The 24,130-nt window shown below is 35.7% G+C and overlaps 1 protein-coding gene across 2 annotated transcripts; it reads right to left on the bottom strand.

Annotated features, from left to right (window-relative positions):
• Window positions 1-2,908: 2,908 nt before the first annotated feature.
• zbtb32 (zinc finger and BTB domain containing 32) lies at window positions 2,909-17,598 on the bottom strand. Of its 2 annotated transcripts, none has more exons than XM_052577060.1 (5): window positions 17,468-17,598; window positions 12,958-13,953; window positions 9,759-9,859; window positions 4,430-4,603; window positions 2,909-3,501 (listed from the first exon to the last, which is right to left on the bottom strand). In XM_052577060.1, exons 2-5 carry the CDS (start codon window positions 13,878-13,880, stop codon window positions 3,272-3,274), a joined length of 1,428 nt encoding a protein of 475 aa, XP_052433020.1. In that variant the 5' UTR covers window positions 13,881-13,953; window positions 17,468-17,598; the 3' UTR covers window positions 2,909-3,271. The 2 variants fall into 2 exon arrangements, with proteins under 2 accessions (XP_052433020.1, XP_052433021.1); XM_052577061.1 differs by lacking the exon at window positions 17,468-17,598 and adding an exon at window positions 16,898-17,326.
• Between the last annotated feature and the right edge of the window lie 6,532 nt (window positions 17,599-24,130).

Raw genomic sequence — 24,130 nt, forward strand, 5'->3', positions numbered from 1 at the left:
TACAGCAATACACAATATAGTGCTAGCCTTTATAAAAGCTTAAATCATTAATTCATATTTGGGTTAGTTGTAAACAAGTATTGATTGTACTAAATAGTAGTAAACATTTTAATATTAATATTATTATTGATATTTTTAATATAGATTTAAAGGATTAGTTCGCCCAATTTGAACAATTATGTCATTAATAACTTACCCTCATGTTGTTCCAAACCAGTAAGACCTCATTTTATTTTTGGAACACAGTTTAAGATATTTTAGATTTAGTCCGAGAGCTCTCAGTCCCTCCATTGAAGCTGTGTGTACAGTATACTGTCCATGTCCAGAAAGGTAATAAAAACATCATCAAAGTAGTCCATGTGACATCAGAGGGTCCGTTAGAATTTTTTGAAGCATCGAAAATACATTTTGGTCCAAAAATGACGCCATTACGTAGAGGGCAAAAGAACCGGTGAACCATTTTCTTCAACCGGTTTATTGAATTGAACTGTCAGAAAGAACTACTGGTGATCTGAAAACCAATGCAACCGGTTCTTGACTCGTGAACGAGTCATTATCTGGCTCGGCTCGGTGTTCATCTCTCTCCTCACAGCAGTTCAGTCAGTGTACCAGTCCCTCCAGAAAAACACAGATTTTTTTTTTGTGATTGTTGTGGGCAAAAATCCTTGATTTCGCGGCACATTTTCTTAAAAATTGTGATGGAATATGCGTGGTATTTTTGCAATTTTATGCTATGAAATTGTGTGAACTTGCAAAAACTGCGGAGAAAAAAGGTGATTCCCTCACACATATCCCTGAACTAAGTACATTTCTGCAGTATACCGTACACACAGCTTCAATGGAGGGACTGAGAGCTCTGTGTTCTGAAGATAAATGGAGGTCTTAATGGTTTGGAACGACGTGATGGTGAGTTATTAATGACATAATTTTTATTTTTGGGTGAACTATCCCTTTAAATATCTAATATTTATATTTTATTTCAGTTAGCCTACCGAATTTAAATTTTTTTGTTTTATTCAACAACACTAACTACAGTAAGGAAAAAGGGAAACACCCTTGAGAAAATGAAAGAATGAAATTTGGAGTGATATGTGCTAAAACATCATTTCAGTAATATTACAATGGCAAAAACATTATTATTTCACACACACACACACACACACACACACATATATATACACAACAATATAACCTGGACACGGTTTCGTGAGATTCTTTTACATTACAGAATTACACACCGACTTAAACTAATGTGGAAGAACAGCGTCAGTTTTAGACGAATGCGATTTGTTTTACACCATAGCGCCATCTTGTGGTCAAAGTTATAGTTAGTTTTTCACTTTAACAAGACATGACACTTTCTCAGGTCGTTTGACAACTTAGTTTTGACATGAATGATAAACAAAGAGCTCCTACGTCAAGACGGAGATCTACTGGGGAGCCCGTTTGGTTTTTAGCCGTGCTTGACACTGGAGAAAGGGGCGTTTCGAGTCGATCTGAGAGGCTTCCACAGCACACATCCGGTGCCTCTTCCGCCGGGCAGAAAGAGCAGCCTCACCCACAGACCCCACAAGTGGCACTGGAGCTCCAGGAATCTCTGAAAAGCTGTGTTAATTGGACATTGGGTGGGTACGACCAAGTAGACGACATTGCGAAACCAACAGGAGCACGTAACGTTACATTGAATATCTGCAACATCCAGGAGGAGCGAGTGTCGGAAATCAACGAATGCGAATATATCTAGTTATTTGAGTGCGATAAAGACGGTCCCCTTTCTCAGCGCTTCAGGTTCCGGAAGTATTGTTCCCATTATTATATGTATTCTTTAGGCATTTTCAGAAAATCTCAAAACGCCTAAATAATTCTGAATATAGAGAGTGGATCAGTTATGTCACTTACTTTTTGACAGTGCGCCATCATCACTGCAGAAGGCTGTTCGCCTCCTCCCTCGCAATTCGTGTTTCTGTGGTAACGGTGACTTTTGGAATACGAACATTAAAATCGGAACAGATTTCAAAACACAACACATTTTAAAACATTGTAAGTGGACAAAGAGGAAAACGCAACGTCATAAACTAAATTAAACCGTGCACTAAAGATACACAAAACCTTGTTTGATAGGAGAGACATGACAAATGGAAAACAATGCAATCAGCTCAAATAAAAATATCGAAAATGTTTAATATCCTCCGACTATATGGAATCATAGTCTGAAACAATAAATACATTTTACACGAAAACAATTGTTTCAGTCCATTTTATTACCACTGAAAGCATATCTCATACTGTTGGAGTGTTATTGCTCAAGCTAGGATATCTTTGCCACTCTCTTGCAAAATCTTTGGTTATTCCTGATGTACAGAGGTTCAGTAAACTATAATTAAGCATCAATGCAGTGTTGTAATTCAGTGTTGTACATTTACATTTAGTCACTCAACAGACACTTTTATCCAGAGCAACTTGCAAATGAGGACAATGGAAGCGATCAGTATCAACAAAAGCTGTAATGCTGTAATGTTTAGGCATCTGACTGCATCACACATTCAACCCCAGCGTCAGTTTACTCCCCGCAAATCATCGGTTTGGACAGGTTTGAGAACCACTGGGTTATTTGACCTGTATGCCAGCCTCTGCTGGTAGATTGCAGAGCTACACCCTTAAACATATTTTCACTGTTGATGCCAATTGGAAAGGTCTATTCTGTCTTATTGTTACTTTACTACATATGCTTTTCTTAAAACCTTATTTCATAATTGCTGTAAATGGAAATGTTTTGTCAAAGACATAAATGCATATCTTTTTCATATTTAATTTACTGCTAAAACAATTAACTCATCCATTTATACAGAATATGCTGTCACATACCGAAGCTAATTGCTGTTCTGTATGCATTAGAACAGACACTGACTATTTTGACCATAATGCTTTTATTAAAAGATTGTGTACAGTGTGTAAATAGATCACATAGTGAGCGCTTAGATAAATGGTACAGATTTGACCAGCTCAATAAATAAACAAACAAATATTTTTTTATGCTATTGTGATGGTATTTCACAGAGAAAGTTATAAGCATTAGCAAAGTACAGTCTGCTTCATCTTCATCACCCAACTAGACGTCTTTAAAGAACAAAAATCAGCTGGCATAAATGTCCTTTGTGTGTATATTAAATATATTATAATATTTGAATAATGGCTTCAAAATAGATTAATAAAAGTATGAAACATAACAAATCTTCAATTTTCCATATCTACATGCTTTATCGCGCAGGGCTCAGGTGTGGCAGGTGTACAGGTACGTGCTGCTCAGGCTCCAGTCTGGAGGGAAGTCCTGCGTGGGGTGGTTCTTCAGGTGTTTCTGCATGGCTGCCAGGCTGCTACAGAACTCCAGACACATGGTGCACTGGTAAGGAGTGGCGCCACCGTGAGTACGCAGATGCTTGATCATAGCCGAATAGTCACGTGAACGCTGGCCACACAGCCGACACTCGAATGGTTTCTCACCTGGAAGAGAGACGAGGAGAAAACGGAGCTGAAGGTTTCATCATGATTTGCCAGAATCCCTAATCAAATTTGTAATCAGTGCAGTTATTGTTAAGTAAAACTATTTGGAAAATGGTAAATGGATATATAAAATATACTGTAAATATCATAAAATATTAAACATTTATGAAATTATTAAAATGAGAAAACTTGTGTGTGTATATATATATATATATATATATATATATATATATATATATATATATATACACACACAGCTGATAGATAGACAAAGCTGTGTGTTTAGATGTAAACTGAAACTAAAAAGAAAAAAATGGAGAAATATAAAATAAATAACAAAATATTAAATAAAATATAAATATTAAACTTTAAAAAATTGAAAATTTTCCTAATTCATGGTCATTACAAAAAAAAAGACAAAGCCATGTGAGAAGGACTTATTTAAACTAATATATATATATATATATATATATATATATATATATTTATATATATATATATATATAAATAATATACATACACACACACACACACACAGTTTTTGTAAATAAAATAAAAAAAAGTATTTTATTTCAGCTGGATGCAATTATTAATAAAATTACAAAACAAAACAAACTTATTAAAACTTAAAACAACTACAACAAAAAACATACAAAATATGCAAAAAAATAAAATAATCTATAATAGTATCTCAGCGGTACTAAAGTAACACTAATTGAGATTGCAGATCTAATCTTGTTGCAGTGAAATACAATGTAGAGTTTCTTAGAAAGTGAAATCTTTATCTAAATGAGTGGTGTGTGATCCTGCTTCTATAGCGCCACCTTTCAGCAGAGACCTGAACCAGGTCTTCATGATCGCTAGAATCTCCCAGGCTGGATATAAACACTGAAGGAAGGTGGCTCATGGGTATAAAGGTTGGTTGTACCTGTGTGGACCCGGTGATGTGTGTCCAGCTGGTGTTTAAGGCTGAACCTCTTGCTACACTGTTTGCACTGGTAAGGCTTCTCTCCTCCAACACCCCTCCTGAGTGAGCGCAGAGATCGCCTGTCCCGTCCGCCTCGGCCGCAGAACTTACACCTCAGCGCCATTTCCTCAGAACCTGCCCACGGGTGATGAGAGAACTGTAAGTGAAAACTGGCGGCCTATAAATAGACATATTCTCTGTTATCACTGGATCTTTCTAATGCAGTTTCATTTCAGAATAAAACCACAGACAAAGAGGTTTAAACTGCCAAATGCGGCTCCGTTGCTCAGTTTACGGATAATGTTTAGAGTCCTTTTAAAGGTATAGTTCATCCAAAAAAAAAAAGTGAAAACTCCAGTGAAAAAGTCCATTCCCTTTTGTCCTCTCACATCAAACTTGACCAACATATTTGCTGTTCTGGATTTGATTGAGCTGTACATATTTCTCTCCTGATTCAGATGACATTAATTAGCAATATATGGATAGAGGACTTTTATTTCAGCCTGAAGATGCTAAAAGTTTCTTAATGATGAATGTATCACACAAATGCAGCTTTTCGCTTCACAAAACATAATTCACTGGGATAAGTTGTGGATTATTTTGTTGTTTTTATCAGTTGTTTGACTCTCATTCTGATGGCACCCATTCACTGCAGAGGATCCATTGGTGAGCAAGTGATGTAATTGATAAATTTCTCTAAATCTGTTCATATGAAAAAATACAAACTCACCTACATCTTGTAGAGGAGCACATTTTAATTTTCTGGTAAACTATTCCTTTTTGTGAAGTCACAGATACATTTTTTTATTTCCTTTTGAAACTTACCTAAATTTTAAAATGCATGCTTTTTAAATAAGTTGTTTATTTCCGTTATAACAATAAGTTCTCAAATAACCTTAAATGGTATCTCTTGCAATGAACCTGTGACATAAATAGTGACCTTTTGACTAAAACTGTAAAACACATCTTGGTCACCGTGCTTCAGCCCAAAAGTGGAGCTGTGCTTCACAAGAACGCAGGGATATTTTAGGTGTGATGCTGGTCAGCTCTTTGGCCCCTCATATCTGCACAGATGTGTTTAAATTAGTTTAAGTGTTGTCTAATGCACTGCTGGTGACAATTGTTCCATTCGCTAAAACACCAGTTAACCAAGTGTGAAAGTGAAAGGAGACTTATAGCGTTATCTAATTATTAATCTAAAAAGCTCTTTACAATACAGTTCCATTTAATTATAATAATAATAATAATAATTCCTTAAATTTGTTACATGAGTTAATTAACAGTAAAGCTGTATTATCAAAATTACATTAACAAAGATGACAAAATACTGTAGAAAATATCTTGCTCATTGTAAAGTGTGACCAAAAAATTTCATTTTGTTTATTACAGAATACAGAAAAGTGCACCTAAAACGTGTGATAGTACAAATATAAACCAAAGTCTAAAAGCATGAGTAAAACTGATTTATTAGAATATTTCATAAAATTAATCTTTTTTACTTTGCTTTGGTGACAGCAGCTTTTGTGCTGCATGAATATTAGCATGTCGAGCATCTTGTGTGTTTCTCTGGATGCAAAGAAATTTGACTTTTATGCAAATGTATTTTTTTTGCACAAAGTTAATTTTCCTTTGTGCCACTTTTTAAATGACTTGAGAAGGAGACCACAATTTTATCATTGCATACATATCTATGTGGTCATTTTCAGCCGGTGTACATGTGTGCATGATGTTCGGCAGACACTGATTAAATGGTTTGCAGCTGGTAACAAAAATGTCGCACAAGTTTCTTACAAAAAAAAAAAAAAAAGTCTAAAGTTGAAATTATTAAGAATAGTGTATGGCCTTTAGTGCTTTTGTACATTTTATAGGTGTTTATTATTCACATAATAAATTCTTTGTTTAAAACGTTTAACATAACATTTCTATTCATTTCCTAATTTAAATACAACAGATTTTAAATGTGGACCCAGTGTTACAAGATTCCAGTTGCTTATATCCTTGCACAGTTAAACAATGTACATCAAAATATACATTAATATCCTAACATAGTTAAACAATGATCATTAATGTTATAAACTGAATAAATGAAGATTGAGGGACATAAAATATGTATTCTGACTTGAGGAAACTAGTTAAAAATACCCGCTTAAGACGTTTTCAGAGAAATGACTGCTTGTTAAAGAATACTAATCAGAAAGATCAAATTTTTTTTGCTGGTAAATATCGAGTTCTGTTAAAATGATAAAGCACCTTATGCTTATTTTCTATTAACTGCAAAAGGGGTAGATAAAAGTGATTTATGGTCAAAAATAAAGTTATATCTGAGCTTTGGTAGTGCGCAGCCGAGGGGCCCAATTTTAGATAAATACATCCTGTGGCAACTCTTTTTGGTGTGCGGCCTAGTTTATAGCTGCCCCATTCCACACACACACACACACACACACACACACACACACATACATGCATACACCACATCCTCTCCTGTACAGCTCAAAATGTGAAAAAAAACATGGTTAACACTTTCTGTCTTTATTTTTGTGAAGACCTCGCTTGTGACAATCATATGGACACTTACAAGGTTGTGTAAGCTTATACTTCTGAGCTCGGTGAAACGCAAAAAACGCAAAAACACAAAAGTCATGTGTGAAACAAAGCCAAACATATGGGCCCACGTCTGACATTGTATTCACACATATCTGAACACCCACACATTCCCACCTACCCCACACTCTCTCTCTCACACACACACACACACACACACACACACACACTAACTCAGGATGCAGCACAGTAACATAAAACTGCTGCAGAAACCTGCGCCTTTACAGCACAAGTTTGCTGTTCGAAAAGGTGGCATTGAACATTCTTATAACTGAGGATGTAAGTTGTTTGCTGCATTTTTATAAAACCAAAATCTATAAAGCACAAACTGTGCATGCAGCTGGAAACTAAAAATGACTTTAAAAATGACTTCAGTTGGCATAACCTATATGAACCTAATGGTGTCATGTTGAATGAGTCATATGCCATCGCACTTTTAGATTGTCGCAAACATTTTCATCAAAGTTGAAGAAAATATTCATCTTATATTTCAGAATATAAAACAAATATGGTTGAAACACTGTTAATGCCATACAACACTTCTATTTTGTTTATTTAGAGACTTTTAATTATTAGACAATTTTATGACCTTATAATAACTACATGAGAGACTACATGAACTATGCTTAATAAAATTAAAAAAAAGGCCACCACAGTTAAAGAATTAGTCCACTCAAAACCATACTCATCATCAGGCCATCGATGGTTAATTCAGTTTTACGATTTTTGTCTCTTCATATGAACAAATTTGGAGAAATTTTGTATTATATCACTTGCTCACTAATGGATCCTCTGCAGTGAATGGGTGCCGTCAGAATGAGTGTCTGATAAAAACATCACAATATTTCACAAGCAATCTACATAAAATAACCTCTTAAACCGCTTAAAGTATTACCCTTGTATTTGTAACAAAAGTCCATAATCCAAGTCTATCCACTGTTGTCCTCTCACATTAAAATCAACTGACCTTATTTTAGACTCTTTTCACTCATGAACAGTGCTTGCGAATGAATCTGTGCATATTTCTGTCCTGAATGGATTTTATACTGGTAAAATCAGTATTATAGATTAAGGACTTGTATTTTAGCAGTGGAATGGATTAGTGAGCATTACTTGTGGATTAATGTGATGGTTTTTATATCAGATGTTTGGACTCTCATTCTGACGGCACCCATTCACTGCTGAGGATCCACTGGTGAGCCAGTGCTGTAATGCTATATTTCTCAATTTGTTATAATGAAGAAAAAACTCAAATTACAAAGATAACATCTCATAATAATGTGTTACTATCATTCTCACCCCAAAATGCTCAGTCGCGCAGATGCTTGCACACACATAAAAAGCACTCTAACCCCAATTTGGATGAAAAAAGAACAAGTCAACACTTCTGTTTTGGTACTGTATATAAACCACCATGAAGCACAGAGCTGATCGACCGCAGGACTGTGCTGATGCACCACGATTCAGAAGCCACAGTTTTCTCTCGCGCACAGCTTTACACCCCAGTTTAGCAGGTAAGGGGTCATTTGCTTATGTATTTATGCCCTGTGAACATTATGTGAACTAGGACAAAGCACAACCACCACTGGGACTACACAGTAACCCCTAAAAAGTATTTGAACACTAGATGAACTTACAATGCAGAAATGTTTTTGCTTTAGATGCCAAGCAGCATTTGCACTGCAGGAGCGTTTCTCAGAACTAACTTCACTTTCGTTAACTGGTGTCACTTAATCTGAAGTATGAAGTCATTTCCTTCAGGTTCACACATATGGCCTAGAACAATATTCATAAGTATAAGTTCGCTGCATTAATGTTTGACAATCAGAAAGCATCTGAAATCTTTGTAGGTGTACATTTAATCCTGAACATTACATTAATTTGAAGAGTGCACCTGTGAATAAATGCATCAGAACTAAATACATTTACAAAGCGCCAATGACATTCACATTCAAGTCTATTTTAGTGCTGGGTGCAAGCATTAATTATGAAATATCCAAAGCAACTTTAAATTGCGTTGGAAGTATAGATTTAAAAGTCACACATTCCCTGGGATTCAAAATCATGACCTTTGTCTACTGAGCTATAAGGAATGCTAAAAAGGATAACGTAAACATAATAATAAATATGAAAAATAAAGTATCAAATAATATTTATTTTTCCTTTGCATTTTAACTCTGGTTTACGTTTGTTACCTAATCTTTCTAATAAACCCGGAGAAGATTTATAACAGATTGGCTATGTTCCTCTATTGTAAGTCAAGATGGATACTGTGTCTAATGCATGAATACACTGCGTAAAAAAAAAAATGTGATGGGAAATTTTGGCTTGGTATTGTTTTGGAAAGATTTCAAAGGAATCAAACTGATCAACTGTACTTTTATTGATGCATGAACAAATTTAGCATTTTTTCCACTTTCTAGTATCCTTTTTATTACCGCAGGCAGCGGAAGAGCGGTAACGGCCACCATCTTTCAGCTCTTTGAGAGATACACAACATTTACATCCTGTTGCATGCATCCATTCTTCTGATCTACGTAAAAAGAAGGTGCATCCCAGACCAAATCTGCAACTCTGCCATGCATTTTGTGTTTCTGCAAGCTTTTGTATGATTGTATAGATGCCACCTTTATTCTAGACAGATAAGAGTGTCTAGACACATTTTTTGTGTACTTGTACAACATATTACCTGAGGTTGATGACCCAGTCATTGGCCTCCAGGGGTTTTCCAGTGCCGGTTTACCGCAGTGTCTGCAGCATATCTCCCTCTCCTCTTGAACCTTTGGCTTCCTGTGGAAAATGTCGTCATGTTAGCGCCCATTCAAAGATGTCCATATTTTCCATGCGTAACTTGCATAGACAATTGCATTTAGGACTTTATCGATCATCAACAAATATGTTCAAACGTCATTGCGTTTTTCGCTGGTGTTTTATATATACATATATTTTTTTTATAAACCACTTGTTGATCTAGTCAGTTAACACCTGCAGGTTCAGCTGCCCTTTTAGAGCTGCATTTCCACACATTCTAGTGAGTTGGCTAGACCACAGCTAATTCAGACCAGCAGGTAAAGGTCAGTGAGAAACCCACACGCTCTCAGGTGTTACTGCTGATAGACTCAGTGTGTTATCACATTTGTGTCATTATTTAGAAGAAAGGGCACTAGTACTATTTCAGTTGTAAAACACACATCAGAGTTTTTTAATATACAATCTTGCAAACCTTTTAATGTAAATGCTTCAACCTAAATAATTTAAACTAGTTGATTAGATGAATGCACAAATGCTTAGATATGACTTTCCGCCCAGACTTTTTAATCCAATTTTTTGGTCCGTATTGTGAAGGAAAAGCAGTTTACAAATGTTTATAAGATCTTCTCAAATTCTTTGAAATGCATCCCAGGATGCACCTGATGGTTCAGCGTCTAAAAATACTGAGAAATGAGTAGTAGTGACGTTTTTTAGAGAAAATATACGAACAAACATTGATATATGGCACGCCGTAGCCCAACGCAAAGCAACAAACAAGCTATTCAAACTTGTCAAATCCGTTTTATCAAATGTTTAAGGAACTCAATTTAGACTAACATCACCTCCTTCTGTCTACGACCAAAAACTGTAGGAACAAAGGTTTTGTGTTCAGGTAGCAGGAAACAGTGCAAGCAGACAATGGTTTCCTCTGCCGGAGTCATGAAGCCTGCAGCACATCTACAGTGTGAAGGAAAGCTCATGCGACTCGAGTATTTAGAATCAAAATAATATTAATATTATGCTCTACCAAATGTATTACATTTGTCTAACAGGCTCTCATAAATTTCACATTATTTTAACCATGAAATGTGATATAATTTAGTCTAAAGTTGTGTGTGGGTGGCTTGTACTGTTTCCCTGTGTTAAGAAAAACGGTGTCTGCTCTCAGATGTTTCATTTCAGCATTGATTGAGCAAAAGAAGCCTAGAGATCTCTGTCTCGATGGGGCACCTGTTTGTGTGTTTGTAGCAAATTAGGGAGTGGAACAGACTTTGGCTAATAATGAGACTGAAATAGAACATCCTGCTCTGAAGGTGGAGATGACTGACTTTCATGTTTACTGTTTGTAAAGTCGGGGACAAATGGGGGGCTCCCCTCAGTTTTGGCCTTGATAGTAATTGCTGTGTTCCAAAACACTCCACCAACATATCCAGTATTTACAGCACATGGTGCTTCTGTGCTTTTTTTTTTACAGATTTAAACACTTCAAATTAACACTAATAAAAATATATATACTCAAATTATTTAAATGAGTGACTTACAGATCTTTATGAGCATAAGCACATCTATAGGTCACACGATTACATTTTATATTCAATTCAATTGTATATTATATTAAATATTTATTATTAATTTCCCCCCAAATGTTTCATTACAATGATAACATAATTGTATTTATTGCATAATTACAGTTATTCCACTGCAGTGGAACCACAGACCGTTATTAGTTCCCCTCATTTTAATGGAGCCTGTAGAAAGATAATTCTTGTAGGTGGAAAAGGGGGCTGGTTGGGGAAAATGTGTCTGTTGGAAAGTACAGAAAGAAAAGTGTATCACCTAAATCACATTCATAGACACACATACAAATGCAAGCATAGCCACCAGCCGTCAAAAGTCTGTCACGCATGACCGACTTTGTTTCTCAACTTAAAAACGATGTTCTAAAATAGTTTTGTAGATTAATAAAATTCTTGCACTGTTTGTACAACTATTTTTTCAACAAATTTGAAAAAAGAAAGAAAATTAAAAAGGTAAAAATTGTAATAATAAAAAAAAAAACTTGCTTGGCACTACAGTATATTACACAAATAATATTTTATTGAAGTAAAATATTTTAGAGAACATGATTTTCCATTTTAAATATAAAATCAGGATAAAAGTAAAAAATGTTCCCCGTTTTTCTTAGACTGCGTGGCCTCAGTTCCAAAATCGAATCATTTAAATTAGGCAAGCCTTACTATCTTGGTCTGTACAGACGAAGCCAAAAGTTTGAGAATACTTTAAATTGAATATATAAAACACCTTATAAAATAGCTCACTACTTTTCATAGTAGCAAACCATTATTATGTTTGCACTTTTAAATATTAAAATGATCAAATATTTAGTGAAGGGTGATATTAACTGATGCAAAAAAAAAAAAAAAACACTTCAAAGGTAAGTCAGAATTTTGCGGTGTTTGCTTTTGGTTATGACTGTAAATGTGTTGTTGCATTCGTTAAAAAACAAGTTTACCAGGCTAATGGTGTTCCGCTGAAATTAGCTGACTATAATGTGGCTTCCTGTTTAAAATATCGTTATAAAAAAATGTGATTTTCTTTCACTATGCTGACAACACCCAGATGTCTTATAACCTTGGACTTCTCCTTGAAAAAAAAAAAGATGGATGAGTGGCATCTGAAGCTCTACGTCTAAATATATATAATAGCCTGTAATTTATTGAAAATTCAATGTAAAATTTTTAGGTATGCAGAGAGCCCAAAAGTTATTTGAACACTTAAAGGGAATTAACTTCCTTCTTTTGTCACCTTCATGTTGTTGCAAGCCTGAATTACTTTTTCTTTTGCAGATGATCTTTTGAAGAATGTTCATCAAACTGTTTTGTTTTTGAATGATTTCCATTGTATTGACATTAAACATAGACACATTTGTCAAACATCCTCTATTGTTTTGGGCATACTATCCCCTTATAAGTGTATGACCTATAAAATGTTCAAACCGCCCTATTAAAAAAAAAAAAAATCCTTTTAAATTGTGCTTGTGCTGTCTTGTCTTTAAAATCAGTTCCACAGGATTTGATAAATTATCTAATCCAATAACATTCATACACTGTAAGTGTCATCTGCGTGTCGTTTCTTACCTCTCTTGATCATCTGACATGGACCCCGTTAAAGCTGCACTGATAGAGGCGTTCTTTCCTTTCAGACCAGGAACGAAGGGACGGTCTTGAGTCAGCGGAGAAGAGTGTATGAGAGGGTGATAGGGGTGAATCAACCCCGTGTAACCCATAAGTGAGGAGGAGACCTGTGGCTGGAGCGAATGGTGGAGGATGGGGTACATGGGTGTGGGGTAGGGATATGCTCGAAGGGAGTGGAAGGTCATGATTTCTCTACAGTTTAACAACATGCTCCTAGACGTGCTGACCGGCGGCCAGCAGAGGCGAGGGCTTGGAGACGGAGAGCTGGAGGAGATGATGGTGTCTCTGGAGAATATGGGAGGCACAGGAGACACGGGAGAACAGCTCTTCTTTTGTGCATCTTGGACCGGCCTCTTGGTGGAATAACGTTCTTCTTCCAAAGAGCAATCAAGGTGGTCTCCATCCAAATTGTGGCTATTTTTAGGCAACTGAGTGTCCTTGTGTGCTTTGTCAACTTGGAGGGAATTTTTTACTTTTGTGTCTGTCTTAGTTGGGGATTCTGGATCTCTAAGTTGTGCTTGACATTGTTCTACCAAAGACTCCACTTCTAGGTACTCAGCGCCCCTCAGCAGCTCCTCAAGATCATCTTTGGGCACCTCCAGCGATTCACTGTACACGTAATCTAGGATTTGCTTGAAGGTGTGGGAAGAGACTCTGTCTATAATGCAGCAGTACCCTGATCCTGGGCTGTGCTGGTTTGTTAGCTGACGCTTGAGACGTTTGCTTGCCAGCGCTAGTATCAGAGCGTGGGCTTTAAATGAAAGGCCCTCCACGGTGAGAAGCGTGTCACAAAGGGTTCCGGCCTGGCGGAGCTGCTCCGTCTGATGTAGAAATGGCACGTGGTGAGGGTTATGAATGCGGATCATCTTCGAAGGGCGAAAGGTGCAGCTGAACTGAGATGATCAGGTTTGATGTCGAGATGAGAAATCTCATGTCAGCCTATAGATGGGGGAAAAACAGAGGGTAAGTTTGTCATGGGACAATGAGGAATAATAGTCGACATGTATGAGAAGATGAAGAGAGAGAAAACTATTTAGAAAATGTGAAAATCTAAATTAATCTCCCAGGAAATTATAAAATATACAAATTATTGGATTACATAAATTGCAAATTTTGTGTAATGTGATATATGATTTAAAAACACAAAAAAAATTATCAATTCATTACAGTTATTTGTATTGACAATTAAGTCACAAACGTTAAGCACAAATGGTAATATATATATATATATATATATATATATATATATATAAATATATATATAAAATGTAGACAATAATATCCATCTCTGATTATATTTTAATTGCTTATCTTTTTATTTTCTTATTGACTAGCCAGGTTGATTGGCTATTGTTTATTCATTCTTCAATTTATGTATGCATGTGGTTTAGGTAAAAAAAAAAAAAAGAGTTTTATAGGCCTGTAATTTTCCAGAACTCAAATCACCTATTCTTGTCTGCTCATTTGATGACACATACGTTGAGATATCAATCTCTAGACGTCTTAACAGTGATGAACAAGATGATCAATCTTAACCAGTCTTTTTACATGCATCCGAAGACTGATCAAACTGTTCATCGTTCAGCTGTTTTAAGCTAAAAAAGATCGCGTAACTTTCAGACAGACAGATAGACCGAAAGAAAGACTGAAACATAGATAAGCCCGAAGAGGTAAATACACTTTGCAATATAAGCCGTTTGACTTAATTTCAGAGATTGTGAAAGACATATTCAGAAGAATTGACAAGGTTTTTTCCTAAACTCATCAGAGTCCCAACACCTCTAACCTACTTTCATACATCAGGCAGACAATCTTATTCACAAAATGAAACTCTAAGCGATGTTTAATCATTTCTATCTCACAATACATTCAACCGTGAACTGGAATTGCATTGTCTGTGTATGGCACAAAGTGGAGGCGGACATGTCTGGTCATGTCAGGCGGCAAGGGGCCTTTCGCATTTTGCATCACCTTTTGAAATTTTGTTGTGGAGCTTTTGCGATGAAGCCACAGACCTCTTCAGAATGTGAAACTCTGACTAATGCCGGTACGCTGAGACTCGTAAGAGTTCAAGTTTGTTTGATCAACAACAACAGTATCAAAGCCATACAGTAGGTCGGTTTAGATATGCATCTACTGTAGTAGCAGTGTGATGTGGTGTCTGGTGAAGCGTTTGATTACAGTACATGTCAGCTGCATTCTAATTCCTCACAATTGCGCAGAAAGTGATGCGGACTTTATGGGGAAAAACACTTTTGATACACGATCTGGAAATGCGTGCAAAAGAATGACACTCCAAATTAGAAACACGATCATCCTGGAATATGAAATTGCCGTCAGCAAAGAGATGTGCAAGATTCAAGACGCAAGTGTCGGCGCTGTATGTTTTGTTGTCGATCTGACGAAAGCGCAAACGAGAAAGTCGAAGAGTATCAAATGCCTGCAAAAACGTATGCTGATACAATCACTCCCCCTCAGCGAGGACGCAATGGTGACGGATTGTGTGGAACACACTGTACTGAGATGACGGTGCTTGATGTTCTAATTACTAGAATTGATGCTAAACTGGTTAAAAGTGAGAGACACACACACACATACGCAAGCAGCAAAGCATGAAAAAACAACCGAAACAACTCAATGTTAATATTGTGAGCCATTATTCCAAACAGGTGTGTGCAGATACTTCACTTTCATAACTGCCCAAATTAACTGTTGAGAATGTACGCACTCATAGTGCAGTTTGCATTTCACAACTTTTGTGATCAACAACTAGGAAACAAGATAGAATAGTTTACCCAAAAATGTAAATGCTGTTGTCATTTACTCATGGCGTACCGCATCTTTATGTCTCCTTCACAAATGAAGATCGTTGAAGGACACTGGTGTCAAAACACGTTGAACTACATTGGCTTTCATTGTGCGGATGTACAATGTACAAGACATTTTGTTTGGAACAACATGAGTTTTTTTATTATTTATTTTAGGTGATCTATCCATTTAAAGCTGAATATACTCGGCTGCCAACAAAATAGACTTATTCTCCTTTGCACCTTTATTTGCAGCATTAGCTTGGGTGTGTGTACCTTTTTTCAGAAAAAATCCAGATGAGTCATGTATTATACAGTATTATACTCTTATATTAAAAGTCTAGTGTGTCATAAATATAAGTGAGTCATATTACTGTACTTAATCTAGACTACACCAAAGATGAAGCTTAGAATACAGTAAGTCATTTATTAATCCTTAAACATGCAAACATGAATATCATATTGCCAAAGCTATCAACATAAATGCATCTCTTGTTCTTGTTTTTGCTTTGAAGACGTCGCTGAAAATTCAAGAATCAAAGCCTAAAAATATTCTCAAAAATGATATAATTATGTACTGTATGTTTATGTTTATGCATATTGTATAAGCTATGCTAAAGATATTATAAATTCTCAATCTAAAATAGCCTTAAAAAATAAATATTAATTAACCATTTCATGCATTATTGCATTTTTCTGTATTTTCTACAGCTATCGTTAACACAGTCAATCCAGCAACGTAAAAAAAACCAGTGCTCGATTGTTGTTCTGTTTATGACAACTGTAAATTAGCAACGCTAAATGATATGCAAACTGAAACACCAAGAATTTACTAAAAGTGTTGCAATTTTAAAAAAAAATGTTTTACAGTATGCCAAACAATGCACGTCGCAATGAACGATACCTCATCAGTTCCTATTTTTTCTTCACCCATTTCTTTTAAATCCCTGGTGCAGCTGAATTCTCATTTGAGTGTGAGAATAAGAAGAATGAAACCGAGGAAGATGTGCTGTAATTGCTAATTTTGACTGAAATGACTAGAAATTCTGCAATTGTGCAATGAGTGATCGACTTACCTGCCTTGCAGGCCTGTGAATGTCTGAATCTGAAACGCAGGTTAACCTTTGTCCCATTACCATTTCGAACCCTTTCCTTCGTTATACGAAACTATAGTACATCAGATGTCAAAACAACTAGGCCTATCCAACAACAGGCATTACCTACCCCTGGTCACAACAGTCTGTAAGTGCTATCAACAAAAATCTCACGCATTAGTAAAAAAAAAGGAAATTATAGACTATGTAACAGTCACTCAAATAGAGGTGATAACTTCAGAAATCTGCAATAGTGCAATGCTCAGGCCCACATGAAGAGACATTGCGAGAAAGAGGCCCATGAGTAACAGGGGAAAACCTGTATGCAGTGACACATCCTCTCCGGGCCTGCAGTCAGAAAAGACCTCAACACACAAAATCAGACACTTGCACGGATGCTTTTGTAATCAAAAGATGTTTTTTCTGATATAGAAAGCACGGCACCTATTGATGGGGGAGGATGTAGAGAGACAGCAGACAAGATGCGAAATGGCAAGATAACACTAAAAGGTGGAGAAGAAGAGCCTGACTGACAAACTTTCAAAGACATACCTATGCGATCAAGGTAGAGGCTGTGTCCTGCCGCGAGCAAGTCAACAGAGACGGATTAACATGCATCGCGACCTCAGCCAGAGGTGTCATCGACCAGTGGAAGCCTACATGTGGGTGAGATCAAGCAAGGCCACCTCTAAACTCAAACCAGCCCCTCCCCTTTACACTTCAGACATCTCTGATTGGTCTTATTTTGCTTGGTCTTATTGGTCTTATTCTCTTGAAAGCAGCAGAAATAAGACCTGTCAAGCTCAGAAAGTTGATTGATTATGATATTTCCAAGAAAAATAATTTTGTTTTGATTATTTTCATAAGAAATAAACAGTAGAAAAGCACCTGTGATCATGACAAAAATCACAATACACATTCCCTTTTAAATGATAAAATGTGAAATTTATGAACGATTTCTTAGTGAAAATTGTACCAAAGTAAATACTATACCCTTTTTTCCCATAGTAATATTCACAAATTTACATGTCCATCTAATTCTAAAATTCTTAATTTATAACTGGAGTTAGATAAGCAACTGCTTATATGCTTTGGTGTTTTTGAACAGATAAATAAGCTTCTAAACTTTTATCTAGGACAGAATAGTGGAAACATTATGTGTTTCTACTATTTGCTAATAGCCTACTTTAGTAAATGTGTTTTGTGTGTGTGTGTGCCAGTTTTTTATGCAACTGCCCACATTTGTTCCAATAATCACAAAATATCATGTTATGGAAAACAGCCAGTTTAACATGAAAGTAAATGTGAAATCAAGAGAACTGCCACTCTGGCCACAAGCAAAACTCCGAAAAAAAAAAAAAAAAAAAACTTGAAGATTCACATCTTTTATCAATTCCTCATCTCTCTGAACAAACATCAGTTCACATTTGCCTCTCGCTGTACCCAGACTCATTATACAATTATATTTTGCTAAATGTATGGCATTGGTTAATGTGCATCTCAACCCACCAGATAAGAACAATTCCATGAAGAAAATGAAAGCGAAGGTGTGCAAATTGTTATTTGAGATAATTTTATCAGTCACTGCAGTGGAGGCTGAAGATCTTTATCAAATTATAATGTTCAATACTTAAAACTATCATGGAAACTTCCTTTAAACCAGCCTAATTAAGATACCTGCTTTGTCATAAGTCTTGAGATTCTCTATTTTTCCAGTGGCAGTATGGGGATCCTAAGGTCACAGTATGAATCATTATCTCTGTAAAACCTGAAAAAGACTAAGCACTGTCTGTGTGTGTGTGTGTGTGTGTGTGTATATATATATATATATATATATATATATATGTATATATATGTATGTATGTATGTGTATATATATATATATATATATATATATATATATATATATATATATATATATATATATATATATATATATATATACACACACACTCACACAGTCCCTTTTTTTTTTTTTTTCGTTTTATGTCGCAACATTATGTTAAACTGCTTTAATTACTTTTTTTCCATATCACTTTTAGAAGGAAGGCTCAATACGCCAACATATAGATATTTTTATGAGAACCACCTCAGACTGGACAGAAGGTTCACCTTCCAACAGGGCAATGGCCATAAGCACACAGCAAGTGTGGCTTATAGACAACTCGGTGAATGTCTTTGAGTGGCCGAGCCAGAGTATATGTATATATACATACATACATATATATATATATATATACATACATATATATATATATATATATATATATATATATATATATATATATATATATATATATATATATATATATATATCAAAGCTCAGGGATAATTCATATCAATAAATATTAAATAAAAGAAAAATTTAGTGAAGTGAATTTGTGTATTTCAATGAGTTTGATAGACATACGTCTTCCAAAGTAAGACATAGTAAAATAACTGAGAGATAATTCAAATAAACATTTATGTTTTCATCAGTAGTTGATGCAATTTTAAAACACTTCTTAAACCTGAAATGATTTTTGTAATGCTCTCTAAGTGAGTATCCACATAACTGGAATGCTTTCTGAATAAGTGGTAGACTATTTTAGAAAGGAATATTTAAAAGAAGAAAAAGAAGAAGTAATTAAAGCCAATAAATTATGAATAAATTATTGTTAGTGTGTTTATAATATGTAATCATGTAATCCATAAAAAGTAATTATATAAAACGCACCACATTGTGATCATTCACACGGCACAAGAACAAATAGCTTTTGGCGTCATGTGCGACAAAACACGCCATTTTTAGATTAATTGTACCCCGGAATGAAACTTGAGAGTAGTGACAAATAATGCTCTTAGTAGGTATTTTTCCTTTCAGTGTCATAAAAACTGCTGCTTCAGAACATAATTCGCGAGTTATGGGCAAATTCCAAATGGCTTTTTTACGCCCTTCAAGGGGACGCCATTTGTAGGAATGCTCCAAACGAAAGTGAGCAACTGAATCCCTTCAGGACGGGCCCTTCCAGAAGTCCGTTAGCAGGGGGAACATGCCATGGTCCCTTCACAGAAGTGATTTCCATTTATGATCATGCGATCTTCAGTTAGGAGCTCTTTTGATGCATTTTAAAGCAAAGTTGGGATAGATTGCGATTTCAGATACAAATGTAAGTAGAATAGGCTGATCAAATTTGTCTTTATTTTGATGTGATACAAAATATATTTTGTCATGATATGATTTAAGACAGTAAGCAAGTTTAAGCACGTTTTGTCTGAAAACGTTTAATAGTTAATAAGACAGTGAAACACTATTTAAAAAAATAATAATAATGAGAAGAAAGGTTTATTTGCAACATCGATTGAGTGCTGAATGCAGCATTGTCAAGATAACATTTGGTCAGTCATTCCCTTCGCCAAGGGAGTTCCAAACGCTTTTATGAGACAGTTATCCCCTACACCCTTCAAAGTACACACTTCAGGGGCTCTGCACTTTGAATGGAGTAGGACATAGGGATGCACACTTCCATTTGGAATTTGTTCTATGACTACTGAGTGGCAGTCCATTTCATTAGGTGGAATCTCCCTCAGGACATTTCTGTCAAAGACCTTAACAGTTTTCTGTTAAAAAAAAATAATTGGGTTGGCATGCCATACAAGTGAGTAAATAATTTCAGAACTATTATTTGCTTGAACTATCCCTTTAGCACTTTTGTGTTACATTGTTTTATTGGTGTAAACTGAATACAATTTTTTTCTTAAAAAGTCATATTTGTAAACGGAACATCAGATTTAAGTTTGAAAAAAAAAAAAAAAAAAGGTATGCAGACTGATTTTAAGTGGGTTTTGACCAATTCTTTTGCTAATCAGGCTGGTCTCAGCTGGTCAAGCTGGGAGTCCTACTGACCAGCCAGCTAGAACCAGCTTGACCAGGGAGACCAGCTAAAACCAGCTACTTCCATATCAAAGCAGCTAAGACCAGCCATCCTGCTTAGGCTGGTTTTAGCTGATTTTATTTCAGCAGGCCGTTCAATCCAAAAGCAGTAACTAAAGTTTTAATAATCATTCTTATTATGTGAGAACAGAGAAGTCTACATCACACCTTTAATGATAACGACACAATATAAATCACGTCCAAAATGATGTTTTTCCCCCCAGCCAGTGAACAATTAGTGTGAATGACAAACCGCCCTTTAGTCCCCTCCCCACCTACTCATTTTACACCAATGAGAGAACCTGAATACTGTTTTAAAGCTCTTGTCATAGATATGCTTTTGTGTTTGCTGCATATTCAGTTTTTTGAAAACATTAATTGCGCACAGTTAAACAATTAACAATGAACATACTAAAATAGACACTCCACTTTCATTTTACGTCTGGCTTCTCTCAGGTTCTGGAAACACTTACTTGACAAAACCACATCTGAGAGGCGCAGCTTTTAAGCCAACAACAGGCGTAGAACTCATCACAAACAACATATACTTTGTGAATGTGTTAAGGCTATGTATTGTGAGTTCAATTTACAAATTTCACCTGTATAATACCAACCGTTTGGTGCGTATTTGTTGAGGGGCTTTGCTGGTTGATCGTTTAACAGACAGTTGCAGCTTTAATGCTCCAGTAATTTCCAGACTGCCCCCCCACCCTTTGAAAGAAATGTCAAGTTTTGCATATTGTACGCAACGGTTCACACAGCATGAACATTGTGATGCACAGTGAAACTGCACTACAATCACTGAAACCCCTCAGCGAACCCAAATCTTATTGAAGACGCCCCCTGCTCCTCTGCTCCTCTGATGTGTGTTTGTTTTTTTGTTTTTTTTTAAGAAGGGTATCCCCACCACTAAGGTTACATAGTTTAGATGTGTTTGCACTGGGGGTCTGCCTATGTCTCTGTGAGCATTATATGTATTCATCAGACTCAATGTGGGTTAATTTATAATGAGCCATTCAAGATGAAACAGTGGAAAATATGTCATCCTTTGCTAGCAGGTATACCTCTGGCTTCACAAGCAGTTTGTGTTTCTAAAGCAACACTGTGCTGATGTACAATAGTTATTGAAACGTATTATTAAAATGTCATACTTACTTACTTAAAGGGGTCATATTTCAAATTGTCCTTTCTCCTTGGAGTGTTACAAGCTCTTGGTGCATGAAGAAGATATGTCAAGTTGCAAAGACTAAAGTCTCAAACCCAAAGAGATATTCTTTAGGAAAGTTAAGATTCACCCCCCTTTGTTGGCTTTTGAGAGTCAAACAAACATATACAGACAAGACAAAATTACCAAAGACTCCTTAGGAAACTTTGAGGCCTTATGAAGCTAAACAATCAAAAACCAAACAAACATTTAAAAAATATTGCTACTGTTCATAATTACATCTTTAAAATGAGGTAGAAGTAAAATCTGGGGAACCCGGTATTACAGTTCAACTGAACTGAGTCAAGGACAGTACAGTAACTGTATTGACATTTTTACACTACAGATTGTGTCAAAGCAGCTTCACAGTATTAAATAGGAAAAAATATGTGTCGAAGAAACCAAAACTCCCTCATTCTTCTCTGGCCAGACGAATCCAGCAGTTGTATTGCAGGCTGCAACACAGGTCAGATTGTGCAGAGGACTGGTCTGGTTCCTGTGGTCTTCCCTTACAAAAGGAAAATATATTTACCAATATATTTCTCAAATATTGTGATATATTGTAATATATTATTTTCCCTTTTTATTTTCTAATATTTTATATATTTGAATACATTTAATAATATATTGATGATACATATATTATATAACGTATTGCAAAATGTACAAATGATTGCCACTTTCAATATATTGCAATATATTGGAAAAAATAAATATATATAAGAATATATGCCTAATATATTACATGATATTATCCAATATACTGCAATATATTTTTGTTTCATAAGGGTGTGTGTGTGTGTGTGTGTGTGTGAGAGAGAGAGAGAGAGAGAGAGAGAGAGGAGTCAGCTGTCTTTACTGTTCATGGCTTGTGCACTGCAAACACATACAAGCTTCATCATTGTGTCTGTCACAACACTTTGTTCCCCTTTCGGGCTTGAACTGATGGTAAAACCATAAAACTAAAGACTTTATTAACTGTATTTACATTATTTAAATTGTTACATTTCCGTTGAGGGCTTGTCGTGTTCAGCCAATCACAATGCAGTGGGTCAGTTGGCCAATCAGAGCATACTGTGCTTTTTAGAAGGAGGGACTATAGAAAACAACACGTTTAAAACAACTTTAAAAAAGCATCACATGACCCTTTAAAGGGTGAGTTCAGCCAAAAATGAAAATTCAGCCATAAATTACTCACCCTGAAGTCATTCTAGGTCTGTATGACTTTCTTCTTTTAGACAAACTCAGTTGGAGTTATCTTAAAAATTGTCTTTGATCTTTCAAGCTGTTTGATGCCACTCAGCAGGTGTTGTGTTCCATCGGTCCATGAGAAGTTGAATAAAAAGCATATCCATAAAAAAAAAGTCACTCACACAGCTCCGGGGGGTGAACAAAGGCCTTCTGTGAGGATAGATGGACAGATAGATCGATGGAAGGATGGAGTGTATCACGACCATGAACCAGGATTTTCTGCTTATTATTACTAGCTAGTGACAGCAGACAGGGGCCAAGGTTGTTCTGCTTAACATGAGCAGTTAGCCCCTGCTGGTAGGATACCCCAGCTCAGGATAGTCGATTTAGTCGATAGGTGGCTTAAAAGCTTACTCATGAACTAATAGCTGCAAAACTCCAATACAGATTTTATTACATCAATAAATGTGTTAGTTTAGTGATTTTATTTTATTTTATTATTACATTTTTTTGAAGAAAATGTCCTTTTACTATATGTGATTCACCATCTATTTAGTGCCTACAAAGATGATGTAATGGAAACTTTAACCAGTACAGTTAATACAAATATGTAAAAAAAAAATATAATTCATAGGTTTTTAACTTTCACTTTGTGTAAAATGGTACATTGATATTTGTTTATTTCCAAAGATGGTGAATTATCAAATATTTTTTAAGTAAATGATTTAGAAAAGATATATGATTACATCAGTTATAGATGTTTATTCAATTCTTTACATACTAGATGACCTAGTGAACATCAGGAAAAATCTGCCTGAGGGTGAGGGTGGTCTGATTAATGCAGTGGAATATTTTATTTCAACCTACAAGATCTATATTGGGCTGGCTGAGTAAGTAATTTCCACAG

Source organism: Carassius gibelio, chromosome B15 (assembly GCF_023724105.1).
Source record: "Carassius gibelio isolate Cgi1373 ecotype wild population from Czech Republic chromosome B15, carGib1.2-hapl.c, whole genome shotgun sequence".
Classification (NCBI taxonomy): Eukaryota; Metazoa; Chordata; class Actinopteri; order Cypriniformes; family Cyprinidae; genus Carassius; species Carassius gibelio.

What these genes read in the sequence shown, in the direction of transcription:
- zbtb32 (XM_052577060.1), bottom strand. Translation starts at nt 13,880, where the DNA reads ATGATCCGCATTCATAACCCTCACCACGTGCCATTTCTACATCAGACG. An exon ending in ATGTCAGATGATCAAGAGAG is followed by an intron (nt 9,860 to 12,957) that starts GTAAGAAACGAC and finishes CATTTTCCACAG; the next exon opens with GAAGCCAAAGGTTCAAGAGG. An exon ending in GACTGGGTCATCAACCTCAG is followed by an intron (nt 4,604 to 9,758) that starts GTAATATGTTGT and finishes ACCCGTGGGCAG; the next exon opens with GTTCTGAGGAAATGGCGCTG.